The following is a 15,344-nucleotide window of genomic DNA, read 5'->3' on the forward strand; positions in this document are numbered from 1 at the left end:
TGTTCTAGTTTCTTGCCACTAATTGGTTGTCATGGACATTCATTTAACAAGCACACCTGTCTGTATTCAGTTCATTCTTTCTGTGTATTTAAGTTCCTCCCTGCATTCAGTTCTTCTTCCGGTACTGTTCGTGTGTTTGTGCTTGCATGCTGTCTCGCATCATTGTGGATTACCTGAGTTTACTTTGTGTTAATAAAGACACTTCAATTTTAATCTTCTTCATCATCTTTGGACTCAACGTGACATCCACTACCTACGTGTGATTTCGTTAATGACAGTCATTGGGCCCTATCTTGCACCCAGTGCAATTGACTTTGTACACCGACGCATGTATCATTCCTATTTTGCACACGATGCACAGCGGACTTTTCCATCCACAGACGCACGCCAGTAAATTAGGGAATGAACTTGCGCTCCCGGGGGCGGTTCAGCGAAAAGAGGAGGCATGTTCCGGCGCAAACGTTCCCTGGTGCTATTTTGCAGTTCCAGAAAACAATTCCACCACAGACCAGGAAAAACCTAGTGTAAAGTCAGTGGCGCGTTTTCAGTGGCGTGTTCAGATGCTATTTTAAGGGCGCATACTTGGCCATAATGTAGCGTGTGCACAACGCGCATACACTTTGCTTCTCTCATCTACACACAGACACAGTAGTTGCCATTTTTGCAAACCATACATAATTACAAGGAAAAATATTCCACATGAGGGAAATCATTGTGGTGTCCATGAAGATGTGAAAAAATAGGCATAAATCTAGCTTACACATTTACCAAAATTATTATACGCCTGTTTAACCGAAGCTAATTTGGTTTCTCCCATCCCCATACAATGTCACTTCTCTGTCTTTTATGGCCCTGACGAGAACGTCGGCCTCCTCGGCTGTGGACCGCTCCTGGCGTGTGCCTGGCAAAGCCGCCGTTATAATAGCAATCCGCCATGGAACAAGCACGCCTGCTCTTAAAGGGAATGTGAGATGATGCTCTGATTGGTTTATTTCGCGTTACACCCAAACCACACCTATGAGTAATGTAGCTACTTCAGACCAACCCATTTTAGCTTTGCGTCGGGCGCAAGAGTCATTTATCCCGCCGGTATAATAGCAACAACGCCCGAGATCCGCCCACAAAGTTACTTGCGTTTCGCGTTTGATACTTGCGTTTCAGATCGTTAAAATAGGGCCCATTATGTTGGTGAATCAACGTGGTTCAAACAACATTATGGTTGTTATGCGGCAAGTTACATCATTGTAGGGGAAACGCATCCCAGGATAGTCTGGTTTACCTTTGGCAGGCTCAAAGGAAATGAGGACAGACACTGTGAGGTGGCTTCTTATCTGAGTGGCTTGTTGACCGATTGCCTCAGGTTAGACCTGCATGCCCTCTGCACCACAGCTAGCCTGCTGTGTCACTTTAGTACACATGCACTCATAGCCCTGTGCTGTTCACTTACTCTCTATTTAACGCAGTAGTATAGCTCCTCAGCCCATGGCAGCTGTCTCGTTTGAAACGTACCAACCTGGACCTGCCATTTACATTCACTCCCGCAGCAAATATGGTAATCATTGTGATTTAAACCGGTGTTTAGCAGTTTGCTCCAAGGGGATATGCCCACGAGCACAATTCAACTCTCCGCTGTACTTACACACATGCACCAGTGAGTTTGGTTCAGCAGAAATAGAGCCATTACCGTGATCGATGATTTTATCACGTCAGCTGGTTGCGTGGTTTTGTTCAGCCGTGACTGTGGATCTTTTGTTCATTTTTATCTTGTTAATATTTTATTCAGTGGCACCGGAATGGTGAACTCATGAATATTAAATAGCACAAACTGATGTTGCAAGTTAATATTCCTAGATTAAGTCCGATTATTTGATTTATATACACAAATTAAACCATCACATTGGTACTATTCATAAAGTAATCTCCTATGCAAATGTACTTGAATTGTACAGCATTGAAAAACAATATCAAGCAGGGTTTGTTTTTTTTTGTTTTTTGAGCAGATGTTTTTTATTCCATTTTTTTAAACATTTCATTAGGAGATTTTAAAACTGGAAGGTCAACAATTTACATAAGATCATTGTAGGAAATAAATAAATAAATACATGTTTGCTCAGATGTTTTTAAATGCCTTTTAAATATTATTTAATTCTGAGAAGTCAACCCGGAAATGTCATTTAAAATCAATATAGACAGACAGATAGAAAGAAATAACGAAATAACGAAAGGCAGAAAGAAAGAAAGAAAGAAAGAAAGAAAGAAAGAAAGAAAGAAAGAAAGAAAGAAAGAAAAAAAGAAAATTTGCACTTTTGGTGCCATGGATTCCCGTGAAAATTTCCAGTGGGTTTTTAGAATAGCGTTTAATGAGTAAAATAGTGTTTGTGATTAAAATTATGCAGTGAATTGCATAAATTGCACACTTTCATACCTCAAACGTGAAGTTTTGAAACTATTGAGTGCTTCAAAGTTTCAAACAAGTTGCCACATAAGGGATTTGTTAGTAAGTTAAAGCGCACAGCTGATTTCAATACACATTTGAAGGTAGACTCATAGTTTTGCATAATTAGACTTATCAGAGATTATTATCTGCCTGATTTCACATTTTTAAAAAAGTAGGAATTCATGAAAAGTGTTGTTAACAGCATTTAGCTGTGATATTGACTTTGGCACGTTATATCATTAACTTGCCTTTTATAAGCAATATAATGGCAATTTAAAAGAGACAGATTGTCAGTCATGTATTTCATTAACCTCTCTTACTCACCGTCACTATAACAATTACATGCACTGATCAACAGAACACTTGTGCTAATTTCTGAGGGCGGCTGTTTCAATTGCTTCCAGTTACTCAGCCATTTCAATTCATGAAATAATGAACCAATGAGCTCCCCTTCAGCACTCTATGTACTGTAACTCCATCAGATGTTTGATTAACAAGGGACTAGGCTTGGACTGTGGTCTTATATGCCAATTACAGTCTGATAATGGCTATTTAGCAACATACTTCAGTAAATGCTGCTGGGATCTTTTTCCATTTACATATATAATGAGTGGAGATGTATTGGGTTTTGGCAAAAGATCACTTTTGGCTAGAATTTCTGTAATAGAGGAGGTTTCAATCTCATTTAGGCCATAGTTGCAGGGCAGGATGAGATCACCTTAAATTTCCACACTTCAGTTCACTGTAATTATGAAAATGCACACTTAATCCAATTGAGGAAGATGCAATACTTTGGCATCTGTTGACTGTCGCCTCATGAGCCACTTTACCAATTGTTGAAATGAGCAGAATTCGTTGAATACTCAAAGCGTGCCTGTGGTTGCATTCTTCAACTCAGATAATACAAGCATGCACAACAGAAATGCCTGCAATCATTTATGCATGCCTTGTTTTGTTTTGGCAATGTAAATTCCAGGCAGAACTCTGAGAGAGCCGTGTGGTGGGCGACTCAACCCACACATTGCTGACTGGCTCTCTTTGGCCCACCTGTTCCTGACAATGACCGCTCAGTTATAGGGTCTGCACCCAACCATCTGGAACAATGGTGCAAGTCTACCAAGCAGAAGCGGTGAAACTGTAAAGACATTAAATAGTGCTTAAATAACTGCAGATGTTGTCTGTGTTGCGCTGTTTATGGTGACAGTTATGTTGTGTAATCGTCTGTATAACCTCTATAAAGAAAACAACTGTTGAAAACAAAAACTGAATTTATAGACATTGTATTCTACACCATGTTTCTTCTTTTACTTGTTCCATTCATTGTGGTGCTAAATACCAGTTAAATTCAAAGTTAGTTCAAATATTTCTTCTCTTTCAACGAAAATAATTCCAAAAGAAGCCAAAAAATCAAGTAAGACACAAAATGGATCAGAATATGTGAGTGGAGCAGGGCGACAGCAATTTCCCTTCTGCTCACAGCGTTCTGTAATAACTCCGGTCAAGCTCCAATCCATGTTTTTCATTTCCTTAAACCCACAGGATATATGCAGGTCATATTATCAAAGTCCCTTTAAGGCAAGTCATTTCTCTCTGTGGCCTTCTTTGAAACTCCTCTTGGGCAGCTTTTTTAGTCATGCAAGTGCAGCTCCTATCTCTTCGAATGGTGAACCATCAGATTCTCCAAAGCTGTTCAATACGCATACAATTAAATTTCATATTTAAAAATCACCAATGAGATCTGACAACAACTGTCTCATAAATTTTGCTTGTAAATGCTCAAATCATGACAAAAAAAATGCTTTTTTTGGGCTGGACCAGTCAATGCGCATGTGCAGTCATAAGCGTCCATCTCAGAAAACTGATTGTTTATGCAATAAACAATTCATGCTTTTATATCTTCCCATTTAGACTGCTGTAACTCACTCTACCAGGGTATTAATAAGTGAATTTTAGCTCGGCTGAAAGTCCAGAATGCTGACGCTAGACTCTTGACCCGCACACGAAATTATGAACATAATACTCCCATTCTTGCCTCGTTGAATTGGCTGCCTGTAAGATACAGAATCTAGTTCAAAATTCTGGTCTTGGTATTTAAGTCCATCAATAACCTTACATGGAGACCTTATCTTGCAGACCTCCTCGTAAGTCATCTTAAATCACTTAAATCCAGTGATCTTGCACTCCTATCCATCTAAACACAAGGGTGATCGTGCATTTGTGAAGTTAAAAGTGTACCTATTCTCTTTGGCATTTTAAAAATGGTCTTATGATTGTATACTTGCTTTAAATTTGATTATTACTATGTTGATGCTTTATTTTTTGTGTCTACTTTGTAAAGCACTTTGGTCAATTTAAATTGTATTTATACAGTGCTATATAACTAAAGAAACAGAAACAGATTGTTTCTACAGCAAACTGAGCTTTTAAAGGCAGCTACAGTGACACACTGATTTTACCAATTGGTGATTGGCTCTTTTATTTAGAAGGCGGAACTTATTCTGCTATATTGTACATTGCACTTTCTCCCATTCATAGTAATATGAGTGCACCTTCTTTGTATATCAATTTTATATAGATAGATAGATTTTGTCGCTTTTGTTAATTGTTGCTAAAAAAAATTACCAAATAATTCAGACTCATGGAACATCTGAGATCCCTAACAAACATTTCAACCTAATATTACAGAACTGCTTCTAGCGTTTCTCTCTTTTGATTCTTATGTCATCTATCATTTATAGCCTGAATCACTGAATCAGTCAGTCAAATGATTCGTTCAACAACACTGAATCATTCAGGAAGTAAACACAGTGTGTTGTTCTGAGACACTGTGGCTTTTTATGGAACTATTTTAGTTAGCAGGGCAAAAACTACAATGTCACTGACAATATTGTGTCTAAAATGTAAGTTACTTATTTATTGAATTGTTATAATAAAACGATCACAGTCGATTGTGCGGCCTCATCACACACTCTCAGAAAAAAATAGGTATAGGCTGTCACTGGGGCAGTACACTTTCAAAATTTACCCCCAAAGGGTGCAAATTAGCACCTTAAAGGTGAATATTAGTAGCTAATTACAGATTAGTGTACAGATTAGTACCTAAATGGTACATATTAGTACTTTTTGAAAGGGGACTGCCCCACTGACATTTTTTAAGAGTGCAGTCACCTAGTCACAGTCATGCTTAAATTTAATTAAGAAAAACATTCTTGCTTTTGTGATGTTGCTTAAACAGATTGTAAGAAATAGGAAATCATATTATTAATTTCAGAAGATATCACAAATGATTGTCAAAATACTGACAAAATGCGTTGATTTAGATAGATGTGATAGATTGTTGACAATTACTGTTGACAAGACACATTTTAAAAGACACAAAAATAATCAGTTATAGATGCCTGTTGACATGAAACTGGAGCATATTTTACTGAAAAAAACTAATTTATTCTGTGTTGGTGTCTATCTGCCTCTTCCCAATTATTCAGCTTTGAAAAATCCATCCATCCATTCTCCAAACCACTTTTTCCTTGAAAAATGTATTGTGTAAAAAAAAAAAATTTGTTAATTGCCAAGTTCATGTTGGTTAATGGTTACGTTCAGCATTATTACATCATTAAATAGCTCTACTGATGAATGATGCTAACTAACGAATGACATTTTTCAGACTATCCTGGACATTCATAATGCAATTTTCCAAAGCGTAATTTAACCTAATTTGTCAAGTTAATGGTTTAGTAATTACATTTAATTCACGTTTTATACCATTTTTGCTGAGCTAAACGCAACACCTCGAGTGGGCGACTACTACCTCTTAGCAATTTGTGCTGGCACACACAAAAACTGCTTTAAGACATCTTAATGCTGTCCTCGCACTCTGAAACATTCTGCTGATGTGCAGTTTGTTTGTATGAGTGACTTTCCTCAAAATAGCTGGTTTCTAGCCTGGGATATAAGAATGAAGTCTGTTCCTGTTCCTTCTGTGACTAAAGCCTACAAAGGTTCATAAAATGCACATTTCTTTAAAAAAAAAAAAAAAAAAAATAGTGTTGTGCCTCAGTGCCACTCCCTAGCTATAATTATGGCATATGACAATACATTTTGAAGCATGAAAGGCTATAGTATTCTTTCCTCAGCAAATGCCAGCGTTTTTTCTGCTTCTTCCTATCATTCTGCTGCTGTTATGTCAGGCAGAAAGTGCTATATCAGTTGCTAATGGTTATTTTGACACATTAAATCATCTTTCATGTCACCCTGGATGTGAAGGAGCTTCCCCGTGTCCCCGTCCCTCAGCCTTTTTCTCTGCTTTGCGGTGGAGATTTGGCATGAATGGGGCCCACAGGGAAACTCATTCAGCAGCATGACTGAGCGAGACAACAGATTTTCAGTCCTGCATTTGCACATTCACACCCTGCCTTTTCCTAAGTGTCATTCGTAAGATTCCTCATTGGCCAGAGGGAATGAAAACCTGAATTTTTTCACCACTGTATTAAAAACCCTGTAACACCTTTGGTGTTGCTGGTCAAAAATGACTGGCCTACAAGAAAATAGCTTATAAATCTCTTCTTATGCTATATTATCACCAAATATTGGATTCAATCTTTTTGTCAACTTGTTTTCTTTGAATTAGGACAGGTTTTGTATTTATTTTTGAAACTGACTGATTGTAAGTCTCATTGACCTGAGCTTATATTTGTCAAAAATGACCATCCATTGAAAATGAATGGGGGAGTACGAAAATGTTTAGCGCAAAGATAAAGGCCTCTAACAAAAAGAGTGAATCCAATATTGGTGATAATATAGCATATCGGGAGATTTATAAGCTGTTTTTTTTTTTTTTTTGTAGGCCAGTCATTTTTGAATGGGAACACCACAAGTGTGATTTTGTTTAATTTGTACAAAATAAAAGCATTTCAAAACAAACTTCCTGGTTAAACATTAAAGCATATTAATAGCGTGATAAACAGTGCAATTATTTTTCCATATGTCCACTATAGGACACTTCCCTCTTGTTCATTGCCATTCACACATGGACTACATTTCCCAGAACTCACTGCCCGGACTCATCATCCCTGATTGCTGTCAGCTGTGTCTCATTAGCTCACCCTATATAAGCCTGGTCAATTCAGTCATTCATTGCTAAGTCTTGTAAGTGTCTGCACTGCATTTCTGAGCATTCTTCTAGTTTCCTGTGTCTTGGTTTTTGATTCTCTGCCTGTTCCCTTGGACTTCTCTTCTTTGCCTCTGCCCTGGACTCTGTTATTGTTTGGACTGTTTGCCTGTGTTTTGACCTTTGCCTGTTTTTTTTGGATTACCCTTTTATTGAATACTGCATTTGGATCCTCAACCCATGTGTTTCGGAGCAGTTTGGACAGTATCATTATATTCAATTCATGTATTCGGTCTTAAAGTGAAAGCAGCCTAATATACCTGCAACTGTCTGTGTCATTAATGTTAATCAAACAACAGAAAACAAAGAGAAAGTCATTCACAGATCTTCACTGAATACCTTTTGTAGCTTTAACAAGAATTCATCTCTTTAATTTACAGAGTGAAGAATTTGCAGTGTTATTTTAAATTTGATTATTTAGTTTCGGTACCTGAATACTTCAGTTAGAAATAGCTGAAACCCTTAAAACACTGTGTATTTACAGTGCTATGCATAAGTTTAGACACCCATGCTAAAGTTGACTAAAAAGAGGAATAAAAAATCATCTTTTGGAAATTGAACTTAATGCCTTAATTAAAAAAATTAGGACATTTTTTGTGTTTTTCCTTAAAATACAGGGTGCAGAGATTGGCATGGTTTTATTTCAGTTAGCCTAATAGCTGGTTTGATTTGCATTGAGAGATGATCTTATGGAAAGTACTCCATGCCAGTCTATAGGTATGGTGAAGGCTATGTGATGATGTGGGGCTATTTTAATTCCAAAGGCCAAGGGAACTTTATCAGGATGCATAGTATCCTGGATCCATGAAGTAACTGGCCTTTAAAAATAAAAATCTGCCTGCCTCTATGGGAATTTAACATAGGGTTGTCCATACTTATGCACCCTGTATTTTAAGGAAGAACATTTATTTATTTACGATACATTATTCATTCACAAAGAAAATTGGTGTCCTTAAAGGTTGGATTTTTCCTATTTTTTTTAATTAAGGCATTAAGTTCAATTTCCAAAAGATGATTTTTTATTCCTCTTTTTAGTCAACTTTAGCATGGGTGTCTAAACTTATGCATATTGCATAGCACTGTAATTTGTAATGTTAATGTTTGAACTTTATATTGGTTAGGCTAGTAGTTTTTGCTATGGTAGCTATCGACATATCGGAATTCAAGAATTGTGAATTTTCACGTGTCTAAAATGTTGGTGATAATAAGCATGTCATTAATAATGTCAAAAACAACGAAATCAATAACTGTTTTATTTATTTGTTTGTTGTTTGATTGATTGGTTGGTTGACAGGGCCAGTAGAAATAATCCTTAGGGTTGAACCCTGCTGTTTCCAAAGGGATTGAGTGCACTATGTCCTGTTCAGCCTCGGGCCAGTGTGACATACAAATCCCTTCACATAAAGCCATGATCGAAGGCTCTCCAGACAGAGTAACATCTCAGCCAGCAGCCACAGGGTTTCTGCTTTGCTCTAGATCACTTCAAAATGAGGTTACTGTCTAGCCGGAGTCGTGCCACCTTGGGGAATGATAATTTCTTATTAATTTTTCAGTTCTGAAAAGCATAAAAATGGTTGCTGCGCCTCTGTAAGGGATTCCTTAATTGTTTTTTGATAGTTAGCAGCCTGCTTTCACTTGGCAAGCTTAAAGTCTCACACGTCTCGTTCCGAGCCAGAGATCACATGGTCAATAAATGCGAGGAGCTCATTTGATATTAAAATCCATTTGGAGGCAGTTTCAGACACCAAGCTTGGCATTATCCAGCAGTTCAGTGCCAGCGGTGAAATGTGAATGCAGCCATAGTCTGCGGACACTGTCATTGTCTCCGGGACCCTCATCTCTCAGTGAAGGACGGCACACACGCTTCCTCTGAAAAGCCTGTTGTTTTCCCAGAATGCCAGGGAGCTGAATACAAGTGATTATCATCCAAGATCTGCCTGCTTTCTATAGCCAAGTTCATTTATCCTCCCAGTGACAATCGATAATACCTAGCTAAACACAGAGATTCGATTTAAAAAAAAGAGTTTATTTTACACTATATTCCGAAGCTCAGTAAATTCAAGGATTATTTTAGGCATAATTCAATAGTCTGATGTAGCAGATCTGTTTTGTCTTTTATTAATGATGAACACACACCACTTCCCAATGTTTACAGGAAAACATATCATTTCTCTAATGTTCTTCTTCGTGTGTGTCTGCTTACAGGAGGCAGAATGGCATTGCGATGAGTTTACCAAAGGAGCCTGTTTCAGTCGGGGCAAATCAGAGGTTAGTATCTGTGTAAACTCCCCAAATATTTCACATTTTGGTTGAATACAATGTGTTAATTATGAAAGGAATTTTTAGGGGGATCAATTTGTTTTAGGTAATTTTGGAAGCAAAGAAATAATAAATTAAATAAAATAATTAAAGAAAATAATACTTTTATACAGCAAAGATGCATTAAATGAATCATTAAAGATATTTATGATGTTATAAATGATTTCTGTTTTAAATAAATGCTGTTCTTTTAATTAATGTTCTATTAATCAAATATTAAGTGGCACAACTGTTAAACTGATAATAATATTACTGTTTTTACTGTATTTTAATCAAATAAATGCAGCCTTGGTGAGCATAAGAGACTTTGACATAAAATAAACATAAAATAAAAAAACAATAGTGTATAATTGAAATTTGAATTTAAGGAAGTAGAATTCAAATAATTTGAAATTCAAAGAAATTAAAATAACCATAATTAGAAAAAGGAAAGACAACCCTTAAATTATATAACCTGTTTATGTTTTGTTGATATATAGTCCAATACTGATCCTTACAGAAACCTCTCAAGCAGCATCCTGTTGCTATAGTAACCTCCTCAGGCAATGCGATTTGGCACCACATGGAAATATGAGCTAACTAACTAGAAATCTGACCTTTGTGGTTGCTGAAACGTAATATATTTCAGACCTTTTGTTTTGACTTACTTTGGTAGGGGAGCTGGAAGTGAATTCAAACCTCCAAACCCCAATGTAATTCTCAGCCAGAATGAAGGTTGTTTTAAATGTTAACTGTACTTAAGAAAGTAATCGCCCTCCTAAAATAGCAAACCCATTATTTATGACACTACTCTTGCTCAGGCATTCCCATGTCTCTTCCACTTTGCTATTAAGTCATTTCCATGGCACTATACAACACTGACTCCCTTGTGTTTTGAAGGCTGACTGAATCAGATCAGATTTGTGCTACAAAATGTTTCTTAAATCTCCTTAATATTTCACTTTCTCCAGCTCTGTCAAACATGAGACGGAGGGGTCCCCCTTTGCTTTATAGTATGATACACTGAGTTAAGCCATTCTAGGTCATATGGGAGCTGTATAGGGACTGTGTTGGAGACATCCTTCCAGTCTGGGCTGAACCCCAAGGTGTATTTCTAGTGGCCCTGTGCGGTTTCAGCCTGTGCAAACGGCCCCACCAGTGTTTTTTTAATTCGCTCGTAAAAAGTGTGCTGAGGCCCATAATAAGATGGATTACACTGACCAACATTAGATTGTAATTCAGAATTCCAGGAGGTGGCTGTCGTAACTTGCTTGCAATTGTGAAGCCTTTCCATATTATCTGCACATGTGGTAGTTCAAAATATCTTTGAAGTATTAGGTCATCACCCAAAAAAATTACATTTGTTTCCAAAAAAGTCATTCCAGACTTGTATGGCTTTCTTTCTTCCGTGGGACACAAAAGGTGGCATTTTGAACAATATGCTGGTTGCTCTTTTCCATGCAGTTACATGGAAGACTTTCAAGCTTTAAAAAGTACACAAAAGTACCGTAAAAGTGCTGTACTCCAGATGATTTTGTCATATGATAGCTTTGTGTGACGAGCAGACCAAAATTCACTAATCTTCCCCTCCAGTGAGCTGTTAACCATTATGACCAGATCGTTGAACTTGATAACCCTGTATCATTCAGACCAGTTCTGTGAACTGAATCAACTGATTCATTCAAAAGTTCTAAATCTTTTTCTTTTTTTTCTTTTTTTTACAAATCAGGCATCACTGCTTCCCTCGTGAACTCTTTTTGAACTTCTCTTGTGATTTCACAAAGCTATGTATGGACAGAAAATTTGAATTGTAGCATGTGATTTTTATTGACCATTTTTAAGAAAGTCATCTGACTTTTGGAATAATGTGAGGGTGAGTTTTCTAATCCATTTAAGACTACAGCACTTTTTGATTATTTTACACATCACAAAGCAATATGAAATGTTTTTGTTTTGTTTTTTTCAACACAAATTTAATTTTAATTGAATTCTATGTGAAATGTCTTTTTCAACCACTGCATCTGGTTTCTTTGAGTCTGTTGCTTCAAGAACCAAGGAAAGTGTTTGATGGAGTGAATGCTGTTCTGTCGACTTCATTTTGTTTATAATGCAAACAACAGCCACTATATTACGCTGTGGAGTGTAGCCATCTGTCACGGGTTTTCATAAACATGTCACATTGTGATGTGCTAGGCATATTTAATCTCTGTTTATTTACACATACAGCAAAGCACTGCCCCCAGCCAAATTGCATTAGCAAATGTAAATCATCCTTTTCTTTTCAAGACTCCGCTTAGTGCAGGGAAATGAACGGTTTCACGAGTTAACAGCCATTCTGATGAGGAAATAAAGTTGACCCCCTCAAGCACTGCCTTGGAACACCTTTAAATCAACAGAGAGAGAGAGAGAGAGACGGGGTGACAGGGTTTCAAGTACTTGAGACAAATGTGATTTACTGGCTCAAAAAGCCTTGTAAAAACACACTGAACTGAAGCAGTATAGTTCAAGAAGTCCTGCAGCTGGTGTAATATGGAAAAATATATAATACAAATGTAACATAGCTTCTGTACTGTATGGGCTTCGCATTTCTGGAAGTTTGCCCTTTAAAGTCCCCCTGTAGTCAATACATTTATCCCTTAAAACTCATCTTTGATCACCAAAATTGCATATTTAAACTTGAAAAAAATTACTCATGCCTTAAAATAGCTTGAATGTAACTACACCCTTGCCTCATTTAGTATATGCGGTTCTACTGATATGCAAATTAGCCCTGCCTCCACTCACTCACACTAGCTCAGAGATCCACTCGTTGACGACGTGATTGGTTACAACTTACAAGGTAGTTTGTGACGTCAGAGACACCCGCGATTTCAAACCGCGTTTTTGAGACTGTCTTTAGTTCATTGCCGTTTTAAGGAGAAAATACTCAGCAATGGTGTTGACTGATGAATTTGTACATTGTTTGTCTTAAAGCATATTAAAAACACCACATAGACATATTAACCACATTAAAAGCTTGATTTTCACCACTGGGGGACTTTAAGGAAGGCAGTTCACTCAGCGGCCATCTTGGAAACAACGCAGGCAGCTATTTTTGACATAGCTGATATACACTGCGTAAATAAACACTAGCTAATTAAAGGTGCAGTGTGTGATTTTTAGCGGCATCTAGTGGTGAGATTTGCGAATTGCAAACAGTCAGTCACTCAAGGCAAATCCTTCAAATTGCAAACTCGAATGAGAAGCTACGGTGGCCGACGTAGGATCGGAAGATGTCGTCGTCTCAGTCAGCAGAGAGTAGCAAGTCAAGCAATGAGGTTTCTTTATATTATATTTTATATTAAATTATATTTACTTAATTATTCAGTAAAACCACATGTTATTGCACATGTTGTTATTCACTGACTTTACCATAGCCTGTTTCCATGCTAGTTAGTATAAGATAAGAGCTATGGATAAGAGCATCAAAGCAGCTAGGTAAGGGGAAATAGCTAACGTTACAATGTCCGAGGCGTCATTCAGACAGCATGTTTTTCTCCACGTTTGCAGAGTCAGGGACAACCTGAGTAATCTGCTGCGTCTTTTTCTGCTGCTTCTCATTCAAGTTAGTGACGAAACGCGCTCTGTAGTGCTGTTTGTTCGCTGTCGGATATGGTAAAAACATGACGTCACGATATGTCGACCTTCATAGAAGGGGGTGCCCGCGGTTATGTAGATATAAATGACTCATTCTAAGGTAATAAAAACATAACGGTTCATTAAGTAAGGTCTTTATACACCACTGAAAACATAGTTATGGATCTTATATTGCATTTCTGTCAATAGATCCTCAGAAATATCACACATTGCACCTTTAATACTTTTATTCAACAAGTATGCAATAAATTGGTCAAAAGTACAAGTAAACACATTTAAATTGTTGACAACGATTTCTATTTGAAATAAATTCTGTTTCTTTGAAGTGTGCGGGATTTCCTTTTGTTTTTTCAACATTGATAATAAGAAATGTTTCTTGAGCAGCAAATCAGCATATTACAATGATTTCTGAAGGGTCATGTGACACTGGAGACTGGAGTAATGATGCTGAAAATTCACCTTTGCTGTCACAGTAATAAATTAATTTGTTACATTTATTAAAATAGAAACGCATATATTTTAAATGGTTATAATATTAAACAATGGTAGTGTTGCTTCTACTTATTTCAGTGGAGAAAGACAGAAATATTCAAAATATTTGTCAAGATTACATTTTGAAATAATGCAGAATAATGGTCTTATATTTTTTGCTTCATTCAATAATTTCACTCATATAAATATAAATATAATATAAAATATTATATTAAATCAATATAAATATTTTTTGGCAAAATTTTGCATTTGTGATGCTAATAGTCATCAAGGTCAATTTGAAACAACTCAATTAGCAATTAATTAATGCTTAAAATCTGTATTTTTCAGAATGATCCAAAAAGCTTTAGAATAAACAAACTCTGTCAAAAAGCTGATTAGCTCTTTTAAAAGAAAGGCGGGATTTCTATTTGTAGTGTGTTATGATGAGTTGACTTGGTGTAAATTTGTATTTATTTATTTCTTTCTTGCAAAATTTTGTATTTGTGGTGTTAATTAGATGAGACACTAAAACGCCTAAACATATCTTCCCTTATGTCTTTTCACAGGAGGAGTGCCAGAATTACATCCGTGTTCTGCTCGTCAACGGTGACAGGCTGTTTACTTGCGGAACAAATGCGTTCACTCCTATTTGCACCAATCGCACGGTAATGTAAATGCAACAATGCATTCAAAATTATGCAGAGGCTTCCTGACCTATTACACATACTTTGTCCCAGCTTTCTCTCCCCCATTGACCTCTTTTGACATTTTCATCGCCGCGTGGGCAGTGTAGCATAGCATGTGGTATTTCAACCAAAGCCTGTGGTTTATTTCAGAGTTTTCTTCATGCTTCATCTCAATAGAAGCTTTCTTGAGATCTTGACAAAAACAACAAATAAGGCCTGTTTTTCTGATAAGGTGGGAACTTGTAGTCCTGTGTCCTTTGTGGAAAGTTCACACTTGTTATGCAGGTATCGTGCAAGCATTTGCACTTTATCTTTGATAAAAAAAAATCCAACGCATGGGTTGCAGAATAGTTGCTGTAAGTGCCACTCAATGCAGCTGATTGAAAGATAAGCATCTCCGCCAAGCACATTTACTGACATCCCCCATTATTCCTCCTCACATCTCCTAGTTTTCATTCATGCATGTAAGTCTCTCGTGCTCGAACCCCTGAATTTGAATGACTCGATTATTTGTCTATCCTTTCCTCAAACCTGATAATGATGATGACAGTCGATTCGCGTACGATGGCAATCATCTCCTCGGTGGCTCTTTGAAGGATGGCGGGAATTATTGACTCAAAGCTAAATCACCCCAGGGATTTACCAT

The 15,344-nt window shown here is 37.1% G+C and overlaps 1 protein-coding gene across 3 annotated transcripts in view; it reads left to right on the forward strand.

The window, feature by feature from the left end:
* sema5a (sema domain, seven thrombospondin repeats (type 1 and type 1-like), transmembrane domain (TM) and short cytoplasmic domain, (semaphorin) 5A) overlaps positions 1-15,344 on the forward strand; it is a 136,981-nt gene that overhangs the window by 64,284 nt on the left and 57,353 nt on the right. For all 3 annotated transcript variants that reach the window (XR_014604504.1, XM_084102954.1, XM_084102953.1), the window contains exons 5-6: positions 9,810-9,872; positions 14,579-14,677. Coding sequence is in view for 2 of the 3 variants with exons in the window: in XM_084102954.1 (XP_083959080.1) it covers positions 9,810-9,872; positions 14,579-14,677 (162 nt within the window). In the remaining variant the exon portion in view is untranslated. The remainder of the gene's footprint in view (positions 1-9,809; positions 9,873-14,578; positions 14,678-15,344) is intronic.

The sequence above is a fragment of the Abramis brama genome (assembly GCF_963993115.1).
Source record: "Abramis brama genome assembly, chromosome: 24".
Taxonomy (NCBI): domain Eukaryota; kingdom Metazoa; phylum Chordata; class Actinopteri; order Cypriniformes; family Leuciscidae; genus Abramis; species Abramis brama.